The 19,424-nt window shown below is 44.1% G+C and overlaps 1 protein-coding gene across 3 annotated transcripts in view; it reads left to right on the top strand.

The window, feature by feature from the left end:
* The window catches only part of SETD1B (SET domain containing 1B, histone lysine methyltransferase), a 50,714-nt gene that overhangs the window by 13,875 nt on the left and 17,415 nt on the right, over positions 1-19,424 (top strand). For all 3 annotated transcript variants that reach the window (XM_084820126.1, XM_084820127.1, XM_084820125.1), the window contains exons 7-8: positions 16,780-17,541; positions 18,573-18,746. In XM_084820126.1, the coding sequence (XP_084676252.1) occupies positions 16,780-17,541; positions 18,573-18,746 (936 nt within the window). The remainder of the gene's footprint in view (positions 1-16,779; positions 17,542-18,572; positions 18,747-19,424) is intronic.

Here is a 19,424-nt window from a genome sequence, read left to right as displayed (position 1 = left end):
CAGTCAGAGAATTCCTCAGCAAGAGGAGCTAGGATTGTGAGTCTCTCTCAAGTATCTCCAGCCAGAACAGAGAACGAGCTTTCTGTGACTCCACCTCTCCACCAGAAGAAGATCCCTCCCTTTTTTTAAAAAGGAGGTTCCTTAGGCTGCCTTGTTTGCTTTAACATTCACATCACGCGAGCAAATGTATGCTATTATACAATCCATCCATGAACTGCGGTTTCTGTAGTTGTGAACATGCTGGCGGTGAGATCTCAGAAACCTTCTTATATAAGCAAATCAACAGTGCCGGGATGTCCTTTTACTTCTCTCTCGCTCTTTCGTATGGGTGACCCATCCCTTCCAGAGCTTCGGCTCTTTGCCATCAGCACTGAATGAGAATGTTGCTGCTTCCCTGGAGGAAGCGCTAAGCTGTAAATCAAAGCCACTGTATTTCTTCTCTGTAGCTGTGCTCTATTATTAATTTATGCAGCCCTTTTTTGTTTATCATCTCAACAAGTAGCTTAGTCTAACAGAGCATGTCTTTCTCGAGGCCACCCATGGGATTCATTGCCAAATAGTGATCAGAACGTAGGTGCCCCATATCGAACACCAATGACCTTTTCCACCTCCAACACACACACTATTCTGTGCAGAACATGTTGCGTATTGTTACAATTGTTAAAAAAAAAAACCTCCTGTGCTCCAGGCAAGGGGCTTTTCCACAGCTAATCTCTTGATTTAGCTTTGTAATAGCTGGATTCCAATGTGACTCCTGTTATATAGCCAAGAAAGCTCAGGGGCTCTGTGCTTGGCTCTAGAAGTAGGGAATATAGCAGCACCTCAAAATTATCATTAAGGATCCCCAAAAGAGCTTCCCTAAGGCTGCAGTCCAGTGCATACTTACCTGGCAGTAAGTCCTTTTGAACTTATTGGGGCTTCTTTCCAAGGCTTATTGGGACTTCCTTCTGCCCACCATTAGGCAGAATGAGGTACCCTGAACAGCAGATTTTGGCTGTCTTTTTGGCAACAAATAATTTAATTTGTTGTATTTCTACTGGAGGGATGGGAAGAGTTGCTTGTGGGATTTTGTGCTCCATGTGCCGAACTAACTTGACTACTTTGGGAGACTATGCGCCACTGGGGGGTGGGGGAGCACAATTTGCTTCTCCACCCCAGGTAGTAAAATGTCTTGGCCTGACCCTGCTTGCTTGTGAGCATTTGATCAGGCCACAACCTTATCTTGGCCAAATGTATGCAGTGGTCACTAACATTAAGAGAGGGAGCAGCTGGGCAGTATCCAGTGCTGCTTCCATACTAGCGGGACCCACCACCAGTGCATTCGGAAGCTAGTGCTTTGTAAGGCAACTGGGAAGAGAGGAAACTCTTCCCGACCATCTGCTCCCATCAGTAGTACATGCCCTGGTCTCCTCTCGTTTGGACTACTGTAATGCGCTCTACATGGGGTTACCCTTGAAGACGGTTCGGAAACTGCAGCTGGTACAGAACGCGGCGGCTCGCCTGATTAAGGGCAGCCGCCGGCGAGATCACATCACTCCAGTGCTGAAGGAGTTGCACTGGTTACCAGTTGTTTTCCGGGCCAAATTCAAGGTGTTGGTTTTGACCTTTAAAACCCTATATGGTTCCGGCCCAGCCTATCTTAAGGAGCGCCTCCAGCAGCACCAGACAGGCTGCTTAACAAGATCAGCCTCAGATGGCCTTCTCTCTGTCCCATCAGCCAGGACAGCTAGACTGGTGGGGACGAGGGAGAGGGCCTTCTCTGTGGTGGCCCCCACTCTGTGGAACTCCCTCCCTAGGGAACTCCGCCATGCCCCCTCTTTAATGAGCTTCCGTCGTGCATTAAAAACGTGGTTGTTCAGGCAGGCATTTGGGGTGGGCTAGGGTATTTTTAAAAAAAAAATTATGGTAAAATTTTATTGTTTTAAATTGTTTTATGGTGGGTTGTACATCGCCCAGAGTGGCTGGGTGACCAGTCAGATGGGCGATTAATAAATTTAATAAATAAATAAATAAAATAAAAAACACTTGTTTCCAGAATGGGGCAGGTCAGTGGAGTTCACAGAAGGGAGCTAGCATTTCTGCTCGTTTTCGGGGTTGCTTTCAGAAGCACTAGTTCCTGTTATGGTAGTGGTGGATCCCATGGGTGCAACAGAATTAATGGAGGCTCAGCAGCAGTATTGGATACTGCCCTCTGTGTTGAGGAAACAGAGAGATTCAGTACAGTGCATAGGATTTTTATAGGAAAGTGAACCAAGAACAAAGAAAAGAAAGCTGGGGGTCCTTGACGAGAATAGCATGTTTTATTCTGAATGAATAAATCTGTAATAGTGACCGTTGCCTGACTCTGCAGTCACAATGACAAACGCGTTAGAATTCCTGTTTTGTACACAAAGGTGAACAAGTGGAAAAGTCTATTTTTAACTACTCTCTTTATACATATAGCTGACTTGGCTCATATTGGGAGAGATCTGGTCTTCATTAAGTAATCTTGACAATGCATATTAGGAGCAGTAAAATTATTTTGAAATGAGAGATTCACTAGGTAATCCTAAAATGCTGGGCTGAGAAATAAAGAGGAAACGGTCCATGACCCATTCTGTACATTTATGAATTATCTTTAGAATATAATACATTTTCATTTGAGCTCATTCTGGGTTCCCTTATGGTATAGCATTGTTTGATTTCCCCAAAGAATTACACTGTTCTTTGTGTCTCCAGGAAGGGACCTATCCTCGGTCATTGTTCTGGCTGGGATAGTGCTGGGTCAAGAAGTTAGGAAATGGTTCTAGAGAATGTCTGCTAAGGGTTTATTTGCATCTATAGCCTGTTGTTGGCAAGGAACAAGAATAGAGGTGATCCTTCAAGGTAGGATGGATCAGCTTCAGAGGAGGAAAGTATGGTGTCCTCTGGCTGCTCAGATCAAGGAAGTGGACTTCACCCTTTCCAGGCAATTTTAAATCTGTCATAATTCTATCAGCTGCCGACTGGGAGAAGTAGGAGGACGCAGCTACCTTTTGACTTATCTGTGCTTGACTAATTTTGGGGGGTAGCACTTGGTACTTACTGGACAGTTGTTTTGCATTCATGTTGGGGTAGAGACTGCAGTCCTCAGCCTAACTTCATGCAGCCCTCAGCCCTATCCTTGCATTAATGGCAGAGATTTTTCCAAATCTTGGGTTGGTATTGGGGACTTCATAGCTGCATTTTTGAAAGCAGTTTAGGCTGGTGATGCCATCCAGGTGGTAGACATCACTGTGAATGTTTCGATGTGTCCTGGCCAAGTGGTGAGAATGCAGCTCTCCACCTCTTGGACCAGCTGGCATTTCAGCTCTAGTCCAATCCTTTAGCTATGAAGGGCCAGACGTTTCCCATCCATGGTTGCTACTTGGCAGCTTCACAAACCCAACTGTTTTACATCCATTTAGGGAGGTTCTTCTGTGTGACAAAAATGGAAAGCCCCTTTTTCTGTGCTACTCCTGAAGTATTTCTTAAACAGGCATAGGGTACAAACAAATTGTGTGTAAGAACCAATGTGCTTTTATTGCAGTCACTAAGTTTTAGAAAAACAGATATGCAAAAACAATGCAAAAGGATTCATATTATTTCTATTCATCTAAAATCTAGCAATAGTATTGTTATGCACAATGTTACTAATTTCTCCTCATTAAGTCCGTCCAAATCTGTCAACATGATAGTTGTTGTCTCCTGTATTCTCCTTTCACAGGGCTCATTCAGTGCAAGTGTCCCCTGTTTTACCGGTTAAATAAAATCCCCCCCCCTTTCCAGCATTAACAAATTATGTTGAATTCTATATCACCTTTTTCTAATCTACTTTTCAAAGATTATGCTAATACATTTGCAGGATTATATCTCTCATTTTAATTAAAATATTTTCCCCAAAATATTTCTGTTAATGGACGTTGCCAGTCTGTATGGGAAAAGTCTTCTATGATAAGCAGAATTGCTGTGACCACTGAATTTGCTGCGCACATGTCAATGTATTTGAAAGCCTTCCTCATAAAGTCACATCTATGTTGGAAGAAATTGATAAAGCAATATTGGATTTAGCTCTTTCCATTCTGCTTCTCTGCTATCCCTTTTCAGTTCCAACTGCATGGAATATTCTCTCTTTGCCTCCTGTTGTTTAGTGTTGTATCATTACATGCTGTTTAACAGCTGCTGCAATTCTGCCCTAAAATTGGTTGTTTCCATTCTCTGATAATAGATTCCTTTTTCAATATAGACTAATATTCTTTATTCATTAAAGCTTAATTTGTGCTTCTCAAAGTGCCTTTCTCATGTAAGCTTAATTTCCTCTGTGGGATTCCACACATACACCCCTCCCCAGTATGAAAGGTTTTACAGGATTGAGGATTCAGGCATTGGCTTGTCTACGTCTACTTCGTTAGTTAAAGGAGCCAAGGGAGGAACATATCCTTGGTCAAACCATATACGTTTGTTCATGGCTGTTCTCATCATACATGCTTGCTGATTGAAAACAAAACTGCATTGACAAGGAGAGCATCAGATACGCTTTCACAGATTTGTGTTCCTTCTGGCTATTGGTTTAAAATATAACGCCCCCTAAGAGCTATTGATCAGAGTAGTTGGTATGAGCACAGAATCATAAAGTTGATTCAAAGGTAATTTATTCCATCTTCTTTCCATGAGACATTACCATTCATCTATTTCTGCCCCCCCGTCCCAATCCACCCCAACAGATGAACCTACATAATTGAGATCACAAGCTTAACTATGGTTTGAAATAACAAGCCATGGTTTGCAATCCACCAAGAAAGTAGAACTGAAAACCATGGTTTGGAGTGGGTTTGCAAACCATGTTTTGTGCTAACAATTATGTGGTATGAGATTTGAATTTAGTTGCTGTGTTTTCATAGAATGGTAAACCAGGATTGTCTAGAATTCTGGCTATGTGTGAATAAACTGCATGCTAATGCATGCAGCCTGTTTCCTCTGGCATGGTTTCTCCCATTAGTGCAACCAGCTGCTAAGCAAACCAGATTTTTTTTGTTTAGCATACCATCTGAACTGGGAATCCTGTCTTGTTAGGGAGCACTACTGAGGCTCCTGAGTTTGGACAACATGCTAAACAGATAATTTCTAGTTTGTTAGTTGTGCTAGTGGGAGGAGCCAGAATCCTGGCTTGCTATTCTGTGTGAAGACGGCCATTGTATCATTAGAAGAGAGAAGGTGCACTGCAGAGAGGTTGTTAATAGTGTAATCCTATGCATATCTACTCAGAGATAAGCCACAGTGGGTTTAGTGGGACTTACTCCCAGGTAGGTGTGTATAGGATTGCAGCCTAAAGAGTCCTTTTAATCATACAAAACTTCGGCTTAATGCACAAGGTACGGTACCTTTTCATGGTCACAACTACTCTGTGAAATAGTTCACTATTACCACATCACAGCTGGAGGGCAGAGCAAGAGAGAGAGACAGAGCTAATAAACTGAATTTGCTTGAAGGCACCTAGTGAGGCCACAGCTGAGGGTTGGAGGCAAAACTGGTTATCTGAGTGAAAGCCCAGCCCTGGACCATACTGTCTCTGAAACAACCAGGTGTATCATTTTAGAGCTCTCAAGGCCAGTTTTTTCAGCTCCACCCATTCCTGCAAGTTGTAAAAGGGATGGAGCAATTAATTCAAGGACAGAAAACAGCATGTAAATGAACACAGAGAATGTACAACTTTTGAAAGTTGGGAATTTCAAAGTCATGGTTTCCACAGCAGCAGTATTGCAGTTGCATGCCCACACCTTTCCTTATTACCATGTAGACAGCTTTATACATATACCCAAAGTCCAACTTACAAATACAGTTGGGAGCATAATTTAATCTTCCTTTGCTTTGCAGTTGAAATTTCAAAGTCTGTCAGGGTGGACACTGAGCCCATAGAATCCCAGAGTAGTTCTGATTCTGAGGAAGAGCAGTCGTTCCTGGGAGAGGAGCGTGCTCCTCTTTCCCAGGACCAACAGCTGACGGAGATTCCTCCCACCAGCATTCGTAGTTTAGTTAGCAGTCCAGGGAGTGACCAGGCACAGATAGCAGACTTGGTGGATGTGTGACGCAGACGCAGAGAGCGGCGCCAGATGGAGGGCGCGGAAAGGAGGCGTAATGCCAGGTTGGTGCACAAACAACGGCTGCGCCCAGAGGCTCCAAGGGAAAAGGGGAGGGACTCTCCCTAGTCCTTAAGTTCAGGGGTCTGCCAGTAATTCCCTTTCAAACGGGGACCAACTGTTCCAACGTAGGGCATAGGTACTGTGCTGCTCAGATCTAGTTGCAATCAGTATAGTTGTTAAGTTGTAAAAGAAGAATAAAGCTTTGAAAGGAATTCCTTTGTCTGTGTCTGGATTTGGCTCCTGGATTAGACTGAGAGAGACCTCCAAGGAGCCCTTGACAAAGTCTTTCGTTCCTAAAAAGGCCTGTATGAGGAAGAGGGAATTCTGTACCAGCTTTAAATTAACCAGGGGAAAATCTGTCATAAAAGGCTGGATCTTTAACCTTTTAAGTGTGGACTAACCTTTGTAAGTGGATATTGGGCAGGATGTCCTGACCCTTGTCAACAGATGGGAGTAAGCTCAATATCAGGCCATGGAGGCTTCAACTCTAGCAAGCAAATGGGCCTGAGAACCAAGGAAGCAGTATGTAAACCAGAGTAGGAGCACTTGTGGAAAGTGGGGGTTGTAGGTAGGGTAAAGCAGGCTAAAATAGCCACAAGATTTAGCTAGAATAGCCAAGACCTGAACCACGAGCAGTCTGGCTAGTTGACTGGGATGGAAGCCAGTCAGAGCCACTCTAATGGATCTCTCCTGTGGCATGTATCACTGCCATACTGACTTTCCCAAGGCCATCCAGTTAGTCAGTGCATGAAGAGAGATTTGAATCCTGGCCTTCCAGAGCCACGTCTGTCACTCTAATCAGTGCAACAGGCCCATCTTCGTTAATGGCCAAGTGGGTAAGAGTAGTGAGGAATGCCTCTTTACAACAAGCATTATTCCATCATGCATAAAAGAGGTGGTGGTAAGACCTTTGCTCAAAAAAAAAGTGCCCCCTGAACCCCACCATATTGGAGAATTTCCAGCCAGACACCAATATTTGATTCTTGGGCAAAGTGCTAGAGCATGTGGTGGCACCTCAGCTCCAGGCATAGCTGGATGAGGCGGATTATCTAGATCCATTTCAATCTGGCTTCAGGCCTGGTTATGGGACAGAGACTACTGTGGTCGCCTGGGAGGACTATCTATGATGTCACCTAAACAGGGATGTGTTTCTGTTTGGTTCTGCTAGACCTCTTGGTGGCTTTTGATACCATCATTCATCCTTCTGTTGGAGATGGGGCTAAGAGGCACTATTTTAAAATTTCCGCTCCTGTCCTTTTTCAAGGGGCGATTTTAGAAGGTTTGATATGCCTGTTTGATACTGTGGCCATTGGCCTGTGGTGTCCTTCACGGTTCCATCTTGTCCACATGCTATGTAATATAGACATGAAACCACTGGGAGAGGTTGTCCAGAGTTTGGGGATTTGGTGCCACCAATATGCTGATGTCACCCTGCTCTGTTCCTCCATTCCATCTAAATCCAAAGAAACTGCTGTAGTTCTAATTCAGTGTCTGATGTCAGTAATGGACTAGATGTAGGCAAACAAATGGAAGCTAAATCCAGACAATTCAGAGGTGCCGCTCGTCCATCAAAAGGCAGATCGGGGGATAGGGCTTTAATTTGTGCTGGATGGGATTACAATTCTCTTGAAGACTCAGGTTTGCAGTTCGAGCGTAATCCTGGATTCAGCTCTGAACCTGGATGCCCATGTTTTGGAGGTGGCCAGGAGTGTGTTTGCACAGCTGAGACTAGTGCGCCAACCATGCCTGTTCCTGGAGATCCAGTCATGGTGATACATGCTGTAGGTACATCCCATTTAGAGTACTGTAATGCACTTTACATGGGGCTGCCTTGGAAAAGTGTGTAGAAATTTCAGCTTGTCCAGAATTCTGCAGCCACTGTTGACCAGGGCAGGTTACAGAGACTATGTGACTCTCTTGTAACTACAGCTTCACTGGCTACTGGTCTGTTTCCAGGCGCAATTCAAAGTGCTGAACATGATCTACAAAGTCCTATATGACTTGGGACCAGGCTATTTGAAAGACCGCGTTCTCCCATACGAACCTGCCCAGGTTTTCAGATCTAAGGGGGAGATCCTTTTCTCAGTACAGCTGCCATCAGAGGCATGTCTGGTAAGGACGCGAGACAGGGCCTTCTCAATGGCTGCTCCCAGGCTCTGGAACTCCCTGCTGAAGCAGGCTAGGTTGACTCCCTCTTTTTGTCCTTCCACTGGCAGGCAAATACATTTATTCAGGCAGACCTTTGGTAAGCTGGTCTGCTGTTGAAGGGGTTTTAATGATTTGGCTGCTGTTTAATTCTTTTTATTGCTGTGTTTTTAATTGTGCTTTTACTTGAATTGTTTTTATGTTTTAATCAAGATGCTGTGTTTATCTTTGTTTTATTATTGTTAGCCACCTTGAGTACCACTTTTGGCAGAAAGGCGGGATAATTTAATAAATAAATTCAATAAATAAAGTCCTCATCTCCCCTGCTGTCATTTAGGTTTTTTTTTTAATCTTTTCCTTGTGTTTGGCTCAATGTCTCTCTCATCAGACAGATTGGAGTTGGACATTGTGAGAGACCACATGAGATTTGCATAGCCAAGTGTTTTTTTCTTTTTACGCACATCTCTATATCTTGTTAATTGTATGTCATCCGTAAAAATCGATCTGAGAAATTATGCAGCTTTTGATTAGCAAATGTTGGATCTCTTCTGTAAGGGATAAGTTTGAGTCCCAACTTTAATTTTCTTCCGTTTCAGCAGAGGAGCTCCTTTAGCTGGGGGTCATTTTACTTGTGACCTGATGACATTTTGACACAGAATCTCAGCAAGATGACAGTTTGTGCTTGCGGCTTGTAATTAAGCTACCTAAGGGAAACGTGCCTGATGATACGTGCCTGGTCATAGAGTGCTTGTTGTTGTTCATAGGATACCTAGTTACAGACTTGGAAAGTGCTGTGCCAGTTCTCCCCAGTAAAACCAGTGGGAAAGAGGCTCTCCTTTTTCAGTTTAACTAACTAGAAGTGAATGTTTGAGAAACTGAAGAGTAGAAAGTCAGTTGTGGTTACAGGCAACAGTACCTCTTTCATTCCTAGCTGTCAGATTGAGGCTTTGAGGCTTTTAGAGTTTGCATATTTACACCAGATTAACTTGCTGTATCGCCTTAGAAAGTAGTGGTCCAAGCTATAGATCTTTTTCTTTTTTTCTTTTTTTCCTTTTCTAAGTAATTTTATGTTGGAATCTTTGAGGGCAGTGCCCCCTGGTTCGTCACAGGAATTTCATTTGCTGCCATTTTAAAAGTGGATTTTTTATTTTTTGTTTTAATAAATTGCTTTGGCCTACTCATTTTATACAGAATGTCAGGTGTATCTAAGAAGTGCAATTTGTCATGAACATTTTGACTGACCAGCTCATCTACGTTTTGCCCTAACTGTTATGAATCCAGGTAACAGAGCTTTTGAACATGATCTTAAGCACCCATGTTGGACATACATTGCACAGAAATCAATGGAATTTGCATCCAAGTAAATGTGTTTAGGAATCGGGGTGTCCTCATTTTGCTGGATGGTAGGGGCTTAATTTATAACCAGTGAAGCCGCATCCTCTGATCTTGTAAACCTGATCTCTGATATGTGGAGGGCTACCTCTGCTTTCTCGGTAGTGAGGGAGGCAGGGCCAGTCCTACCATTAGGCATAATGAGGCAGCTGATTTCGTGTGCCTTGAAAAGGCAACAAATTATTAGTAGTTTAATGTATTATTGTATTTTTATTGCCAGGGCAGGAGGGAGGCACTTCTGGTATTTTCTGCCTCAGGTGCCAAAATAACTTGATTAGACTTTGGTACTATGCACCTTGACTTGTGGGGAGGGGTGCTATTTGCTGCTCCCCCTCGGTTAGCAAAATCTCTTGAGCTGGTCCTGTAGAGGGATGCACTCTGTACAAGCTCAGAAGCATGCTTGATTTTACTACATCATGTGTTCCATGGTTTAGCCTAGTAATTCAGAATGAGTTCCGAAACTCAGCTTTGTTTGTATATATTGCAGTCCTAGTAAGAGGAAACTGCTTTTTATGTCCAAGCAGAATGTTCTTTTCACTTGAGCACATATGATTTGAATTGCAGCAACATGAAGGAATGGCTTTGTTTTTCTTTTTCTCATAGCAGACAGACTTGTTCCTGGAGGAACCCATTTAGTCACGGCTTCCTCCTCCTTGAGTGTCAAAGCAGGGATGTGATGATAGAGATGCAGGTTGCATCTGTTCTAGTCATCCAGTGCCAATCCAGGAAAACTCCAGGTGACACTGTTATCAGCAATCAATCTAGCCTAGCCCCATCCAAAGTTAATGTTTTGGCTGCAGCTGGTAGGGCAGAATAGTTCTTACCTAGCTCAATGGGGCCTGAGAAGCCACTTTGAGAGGATGTCACGGCTGAGAATTCCCACCGCAGATAAATAGCTTGCTTCATCTGAAAAGGGCTAGTAGTAATAACAGTCTTGTTATCTAGGCAATGCAACCTTCACAATCTGAATCGCAAATCATATTGCAAATGTGCAAGTCCTTGGTACCAGTGGTCTTGCTACTGTTTTTTCAGAATTGAATGAAATGCCATCTGGCAAAGGCTATTCTACCAGTGCAGTAGCTCAGCTTTAAGATCCCACCTTTTGACTTGGACTCTTTTTATTTGGAAGGGGGATCTGTCTGTGTAGGCTTTGCCTCCATTTAAAAAAAAAGAAATCCATGGAAGAGGCTGTGTATCTCTGAATATCACTTCCTTGGCCTTCCTGCCCTACTTATGGTGGCTCAGAGGCATCTTTTTGGAAACCATCTGGCAAGCTCCATGGATCCTGGGTCTGATCCCACAGAGCAGTTATGGCACTTTTACATTTCCCTGGTTAGGGAATGTCTGACACTTTTACCAATTTTTGCTCTGTATTTTTATGTGCAGTCCCTGGGTATCCATGTAGCTGTCAAGGTGTCCATGAATTGTATTGCATTAGGGAAAGGAGGGCGGCCGGCAGCCGGAATTGCAAGATTTCTCTCAAGTATCTTTCCATGAGGGCTTGGCCATCCCCAGGAGTGTGAATATCTCATCTCTAGAACAACAGGTGTAGGGAAGGCCACAGTCTTAAAGTCTGTCTCTTGCTGATGTTTCCAAAGCAAAACAAGGTAGTTGTTTATGAACAAGGGCATTTCGCATCCCCTGGAAATTCCCTCTTATGAGAGAGGAGTCACTTGCTCTGCAAATACCCCATTGCAATCAACTGACTTCCCCTTCCCCCCCTCCAGTTTTCTCACTTGCCCTTTTTTACTGATTTCTCAGGGTGGGAGGCGGTAACTAATTAGGAAGCTGCACCTGAGCCTGCCACATTGTATGGCACAAACACGCACCACGGTGGCATTTCTTTACAAGCCAGGTAGTCTTGGGAGCGAGTTGCCGTTTTCAGGGGAATCACTCTCTCCACCCCTCTGCGTCTGGAAGGATCAGCTTACATTTCCCCTCATGAGAGTTTAATAAAGCAGTGTAAATTAGACCTGATGTTGTTCAGTTTTCTTTCCTCCCAGCAAGGTGCCCTTTTATATTTTAACAAGCATCTGGATAGGATCGCAGCTGTCGCTGCACCATCTGCACTGCCTTGTAGGTGTATGGCAGGCATCAGGTGTCAGACAATGGCCTCTTGCTCAAGAGGGCCAGTAGGCTTCATAGCACAGGTGAAAGCAGCCATAGACAAAGGACATGCAGTGTTTGGATGCTATTCAGAGAATAAACAGCTGAGATGTGATACGCTGTCAACTCTGGAGGAAGCTCTTGACCTTCTCTGTCTCCCTGTTGTTATTGGTTCCTGACACATTTTTTTTGTAATAGGTGCTATGCCAAAATATATATATTTGCAAACTTGATTAACTGAATAAGGTAATGGATATCATGTTGGGCTTGGATAGAGGAGGCCTGGGTTCAAATCCCCATCTATCCCTGAAGCTCACTGGACCACCTTGGGATAGTAATATCCTCTCAGCCTAACCTACCTCGGTGCGCGCGTGCGAGAGAGAGAGGGAGCGCGCAAGAGAGAGCGAGAAAACAGAATGGGAAAACTCCATGTGTGCCACTTTGAACTCCTTGGAGAAAGGGCAGAATGCAACTGTGATAAACAATCTCTTAATTCCTTATTTCTGGGGCTTGGTTGGCATGTTTAGATGAGTTCCTGTCATTGGTATGCTTGTTTGCATAGGCAAGGGGCTATAAGGAAGGCATCATGGGGAGCTCTTGGGACTAATTTAATTAAGTGCGCGTACGCATCCTGATGTTCTTACCTTTCAGATGCTAAGAGTTTGGCTCCCCCATTTGCTTTTATCCTATAGAAAATGGATAGGTCTGCAGCCTCAGAAAAGGAGTTTGGTGTGGAGAGCAGGAGGGGCTGATTCACCCGTGCATGTTCATTGGCTGCAGCATCAGTGGGTGAACTGCGTGTAGGACTCGGTCCTCGCAGGTTAATTACCACAGATGGAACTTAAATATTGCTTCACGTTGACTCAAATACAATTACATTCAACAGAGAAACTTCCCACATTCATCTGAGAGACATAGGAAGCTGCCTTATACCAAGTCAGACCCTTGGTCCATCTAGCCCAGTATTGTCAACACTGACTGGCAGTGGCTCTCCAGGATTCAGGCAGGATTCTTTCTCAGCCCCTCTGACTGGAGATGCCAAGGACTGAACCTGGGACCTTCTGTATGCAAAGCATGTACACTACCACTGAGCTATTGTCCCTCCCCTTATGACTCTAATCTTCATCGATGAGGAGGAGGAGGAGTGTCATTTTCCTCTTCTGTTTCCTTTTCCCTTCCCTTCCCTTAAAACTTAATGTGAATTGTAAAAAATAAATAAATTAAATCCTGTGGGCCCAGGTCTCTGTTCTGCTTTATACAGCAACCTGGTTCTTAGGTGCATAAGGAATAATAAAATCAGATTGAGTCATCAAATGGTGAGACCAACTGAGGCTCCCGCATGTCAGAAGTAATGCTGGGTGCGTTTTTTTCTTTCCTCATCTCCATCTGTCAAGATTTTAGATTCTTTCCTTTGCTAGTGTTAAAATTCCACGACATCAGGCCATTGACGAATAAAGCTAACTTCCTATAACAAGCCATACTTTGTGTTCTACTTCTATTTTCCCTTCAGCCTAGTCCCCATTTTTTTTCACCTAGCTGCACCCTGCTATCTAGCTGCTTCTGTTCTTTGCCACCATCCGTGATTTTGCTTGAATCTTGAACAAGCCATTCATCCTTCTGAAATTTATTTTAATTGAACTCTGCTTAATTTAAAGCCTCCTTCTTCCAGCTGGCTTTCTTTTGATTATTTTGTATATTTCCTCACTGCTGTTTCCCCTCCATCTCCCCACCACTGTATTTCTCATCTTTCGTTTTAAGATAAAAACCTAGGTTGCAATACTTGTTCATTCTATGAATGCAGGTCAGTCACCAACTGTGAAGCTGACGGAAGCCCAAGAGACTATTGTAACTTTTCCTCCACATAAACTTCAGAGGGATTCATTGGTAGCCTTTCCATTACCAGCCCTTAGCCTGGCTAGCTGGGTCTTATTTCTGTCCATATGAAAATACAAAGGGCGAATATGTCCATATATTTAAATACTTGTTAAAATATCCACTGTGTGCTTGACTAGAGGAACAAATTAAAGGCAAACCTGAAGCCCCAAAGTAGTGGGAGCTGCCAACATGCTGGGGTCGGTTTTGTCTGCCTTGGATGCAGGAAGGCAGCTATCTAGGACTGTGTTCACAGCAGGGTTGGGCAACTTGTAGCCCTCCAGATGTTGTTGGACTGCAGTTCCCATCAGTCTTACCCAGCATGGCCAATGGTGAGGGATGATGGAAATTTCAATCCAACAATATCCAGAGGGCCACAAGTGGCTCATTCCTGATGTGGATAAAGGCAAAATATGTTATGTTTATTATATTAGAAATGTAATAAATGTATTCCTGCAGAGTGCTGATCTTCAACTGGTATGTTGTGATCTTGCCAGTGGTGCCACAACCATCATTTTGGGGATAAGAGAGGAGGAGAAAGATGAAACGATCTAGAGTGCTGTAGTATAAGTAGAAATAATATACAAGATCAAAATCAAAAGTGGATCCTATGTTGTTGGTTGGCATTAAAGGTAGGTTCTAAGTCTGGGAAGGTAGAAGACCGCTGCTGTAGGGATTAGTCACACATAGTGTTCACATACTCTTTGTGTAAGGGGCATGTTCTCCACAGCTTCTCTACAAAGAGTATCATGTCAGTGAAGGTATCCCAGGGTTCTGCTTTCCAGTGAGGAGGGAGCCTGTCTTTCCACTAGGAAAGGAAAGGAGAGTGACCCTATTCTGGTAACATTTGCATGAACAGAGGAGCCCATCCGAGTCAGTGAGTCCAGCACACTCATTAAAGGACTTGTTAAACTAATCATGTGAATATCTTTCAGTCTAGTGCACATCCTACCTTTTTACAAATGTTTTTTTCCTCATCTTTTATTGCTATTTTTAATGTTCTAAGTCAGATTTTTTTATCTGTATTTTATTATTGCTAGCCGCCTTGAGCGAGATATACATTAAAATAAATGGTGGTATTTTCATTTTTGAGTTGATATGCCACCTCTTTTAAGATGGTCTGCTCCTGGAGACTAATGAATTGAGGAGGTTTCTTGAATGCTCTGGGGGATTTTCCAGCTGGTACAGCTGGTGATCTGTAGAAACCCTGGTTGAACTTGGAATGGGTAGGTGACTTGGGTGGTTGATACAATTACCTCCAAGCGCCGTCTCCTATTGGACAGAGCTCCGTCTCCTTGGTTTTCTGAGAAGCATAGGGTAATTAAGCACTTAGCTAGATAGCTAGGGTGTTGCTGGAGGAAAATGTGGGACAAATCCACCTAAACGTGAGCAAGAACTCATCTTAAGGCCTCTTCTTGGTGGTGATGGTGATGATGATGGCAGCAAAGGCATTCTTCTCTGCCCCCGTTGCATCAGCACAGTGTCCTCCAATGGAGTTGTTTCGAATTGTAAAGGGGCTGCTACATTCTGAGCCAGAGTAGTGAGGGGGAGTTCTCAGCCACCCGCTGTGAAGAGTTTGCAAAACACTGTCCTGATAAAGTCACTAGCATCCATTTTGACTTGGACTCTATGGTGAGAGTAAACACTCGAGTAATCTTTAAGGCAGCTGCTTGTCTAGTTTGGACAGATGCATTTCACACTGTTCAACCTGAGGATGTGGACAAGCTGCTTGGAGGAGTGAGGCCAACTGCTTGCTTGCTGAATCCTTGTCCACCCAGAGGGGGTGGTAAATGTGTCTTTGGGGGAAGGCTGTATCCCAGTTCCTTTAAGGAAAAAACACCCAGTGGATTCCACCACCCTAGATAACTATCAGCCAGTTTCTGAGCAAGGTCCTAGACTGTGTGGTGGTGCCTCAACTCCAGGCGTTCTTGGATGAAACTGATTATCTGAATCCTTTCCAATCAATGTTCAGGCTGGGTTTGGGGGCAGAAATAGCAATGGTATCTTGGTGGATGATCTATGTTGGGAACTAGATAGGGGGAGCGCTGTTGGGGGAGCGCCAAGAAGGATATCTTGTTGATTCTGTTGCACCTCTCAGTGGCATTCAGTATCATTGACTATGGTATCCTTCTTGGGCATTTGGCTAGCATGGGACTTGGGGTGCTGTTTTACTGATTCCAATCTTTTCTAGTTGAGCTCTCCCAGAAGATGGTGCTGGGGGACTATTGCTCAGCCCTGTGGCTACTGGCCTCAGGACTCTATTTTGCCCCCTATTCTTTTTAACATCTACATGAAGCCATTGAGAGAGGTCAAATGGAATTTTGGGGTTAGGTCACATCACTATGTGGATGATACCCAGCTCTGTCTCTCTTTGTCAACTGTTGCCAAGGAAGCTGTGGAAGTCCTGAACAGTTGTCTGGATGCAGAGATGGATTGGATGTAGAATAACAAGTTGAGCTTAAATCCAGACAAGACTGAGGTACTGTTGGTCAGTAGACAAACTAATCTGAATTTAGTGGTACAGTCTGTTCTGGATGGGAATGCACTCTCTCTGATTCAGGATAATTTACCAGCCTAATAATGATTTAGGCTGGTAAAAAAAGACATACTGCAGTCTGTAAATTTCACTCTCTGGAAGCAGCTGCCCTCTGGTGGTAGAAACATTATTAAAAGAGACTTGATTAAAACCAGATTAAAGGTGCTTCTGGCTCATAGTTAGAGGAGAGCCCAAATATTAGTATTACAGCCTTCCCCAACCTGGTGCCCTCCAGATGTGTTAGATTACATGCTGGCTGGGGGATTCTGGGAGTTGTAGTCTAACACATCTGGAGGACACCAAGTTGGGGAAGGCTGTAGTATTAGGAAGCCGGCATGGATGGTTTTGCAGTAAAGTGCCTCTTGTCTTTCTCCTTCCAGGAGCCTATAACATTATACAACAGCCCTGCCACCTTGAGCTGCTCATAGGCAGCAATGTGTAAATATCTTGTATTGAACTGTCTCCCCGCAAAAAGCCTTCTTTGGATGCACAAAACATGAGAATGTTGTTTCTGTTCTGAGTTCAATTTGGGGCGGTGGGGGGTGCTAATAGAACTGTGATCTAAACAGAATGTTTCCCTCTTCCTCACAGTGTCATCAGTCCTCAGGGGAAGACATGGAGATCTCTGATGATGAAATGAATCAGTCTCCAAGCTCGGAATGTGCCAAAACCATTGTGGTGAATACCTCCATCGGCAATTCAGCCGTGATGGCTCCCTCCATCCCCATGCCTCCACCTGGTTTTCCTCCTTTGCCTCCACCACCTCCGCCCCAGCCAGTCTTTCCGATGCCTCCACCTCTTCCGCCTCCGCCTCCACCAACGCACCCAGCCGTCACTGTTCCGCCTCCACCCCTTCCAGCACCTCCTGGGGTCCCTCCCCCTCATATCTTGCCTCCGCTCCCTCCATTCCATCCTGGGATGTTCCCTGTCATGCAAGTGGACATGATCAGTGTCTTGGGCAACCAGTGGGGCGGTATGTCCATGTCTTTTCAAATGCAAACCCAGATGTTGAGCCGCCTGATGCAAGGACAGAACACATACCAGTACCCCCCTTTCATGGGGAACCGGATGCAGTTTGTGAACCTTCCTCCCTACCGGCACTTCGCTATGGGGGCAGCTATCAACCGTGGGCAGCCATGGCCCCCTTTGCCCAAGTTTGATCCCTCTGTTCCCCCTCCGGGCTACGAGCCCAAGAAGGAAGACCCACACAAGGCCACGGTGGATGGTGTCCTTTTGGTAATTGTGAAGGAACTCAAAGCAATAATGAAAAGAGATTTGAACCGGAAGATGGTGGAGGTGGTGGCCTTCAGGGCATTCGATGACTGGTGGGACAAGAAGGAGCGTCTGGCAAAGGTAGGAGTCCCAACACCTCTCTTTTCCAAGAGCTTCTAAGGAGGAATGGATTTGCACTGGCAGGTGTTGTTTACCCCATCTACCCCTTTGTGCCTCCTGGATGGAGCTTCCCCCAGTTCAGACTCTGTAGTGATGCTCCCCTGTCTGCTTCTTGAATTACTTTTCCAAGATATCCAGGCCTGGAGGTGCATAAAAAAAGTAATGTGACAGGCACATGGCAAGGCTGCATAATCACTTTGGAGTGTACAGGTCTTCTCTTGAAAATAGGTGCATGTACTGTATGGTGGAGCCATAGTACAGTGTGTGCATGTATAAGATAATAGGTTCAGTCTCTGGACTCTCCAGTTTTTAAAAAGTGATCACAGAGAATAGAGCTTGGAAGGTCTCCTATCTGAGACCCATTCCTGATTGGAGAAAACAGTATGGGGCTAGAGGAAACTTGCCATGACCCAGTGTGAGTTGGCTGTCTTTATCTGTGTGTGTGTGTGTGTGTGATTTCCATGTACCTTCAGACTTTGGTATAGTTTAGAGCGAGCCCATGTGTGTGTAGCAGTATAGACTGGTATAAGAAGTGGCTCTCGGTGGTGACTCTGTTTCTGGTCTTACCAAAGTCCTAGCTCTGCCAGGACCTATAGTAAAAATTAAGCTATGGCCCATCGTAGAAAAACAGCATGCTTTTTGCAGCCCCAAAACAGATTAAGGTTGTTTTCTGCCAGGCCAAGTGGAGATCTTGCAGTTTATCAGTGGACGTCACTAGCCAAGGAAATAGGTACATTTCACTGATGGTGTTGACAGACAGTATTGGTTGTTTTTCTCTCTAGAGTTGAGCTTGTCCAATGGAAATTAGCCAGGGATGGTTCTGTATGTGCTCTTGATGGATTTGAACATCTTATGCTGGCAGTGTAGCTCCACACCTGTTGAGAGAAATAAAAGTTTATTATGAGTAGATGATGCTCTTTTGTCCAGGTACCCAATTCTAGCTGTATGTACCAGTGTGTTTTCTCCTCATTAATTTTGTTAATCTTACACAGGCATCACTTACGCCAGTAAAATCAGGGGAAAATAAAGATGAGGAGAAGCCAAAACCAAAGGACCGCATCACATCTTGTCTTCTAGAGAACTGGAACAAAGGCGAAGGGTTGGGTTATGAGGGCATCGGCTTGGGCATTGGGTTACGAGGAGCCATCCGGTTACCATCTTTCAAGGTATGCCCAGCCTTCGCCATCTCCTGCTTTAACAAAATTCTTTAGACTATTATATGAGAGTACAATTAAAGTTTTAATGTCTCTACTGTTGCACACTTTCTGTCCTAAAAGCCACTCTTTAGAGCTACAAACTGTACAAAAATTATGAATGAATGGCTCAGTATTGGCTCTTCACACCACTGAAGCTGTTCCTGGCCAATTTCCTTCAGTGTAGCGGTATAACGCAGTATAACAGGTGTAGCAGAATGAATGGTTGCCTCTCACCCCTCTGAGTTTAGATAGGGCACTGGAAGACTTGAAAGTAGGGCCACATGAGTGTTTTTGTTTGAGAGAAGCATGCAGTCATGTAAAGCAGTTGGAGATTTATAGAGAACAATTTAAACTTTGTTGAGTTTGATAGGTTTCATGATTCCATTATTCATTAGAAGCCCTTTAACAGATTCAAGAAAAGAGATAAGGGTTTATGGTTTCTGTCTTGTTTTGACTTTCTTAATGCACACATATCCACTTCCATGTATTTAGATTTCGGTACTGGCTTCAGTGGCTGATTGAAGTTCACTGTGGTTGAATTGTTCTGGTGGCATTAAATGACAAGCTGGCCTAAAATAGTTTGACAAACATAATAAGGAGCAAAACAAACAAATCAAAACTATTTTGGTACTCTTTAAATAGCCAGCA

This window comes from Heloderma suspectum, chromosome 13 (assembly GCF_057233095.1).
Source record: "Heloderma suspectum isolate Gila_16-S chromosome 13, 16-S_ref, whole genome shotgun sequence".
NCBI classification, from domain to species: Eukaryota; Metazoa; Chordata; class Lepidosauria; order Squamata; family Helodermatidae; genus Heloderma; species Heloderma suspectum.
This window is presented reverse-complemented; position numbering and strand designations above follow the sequence as displayed.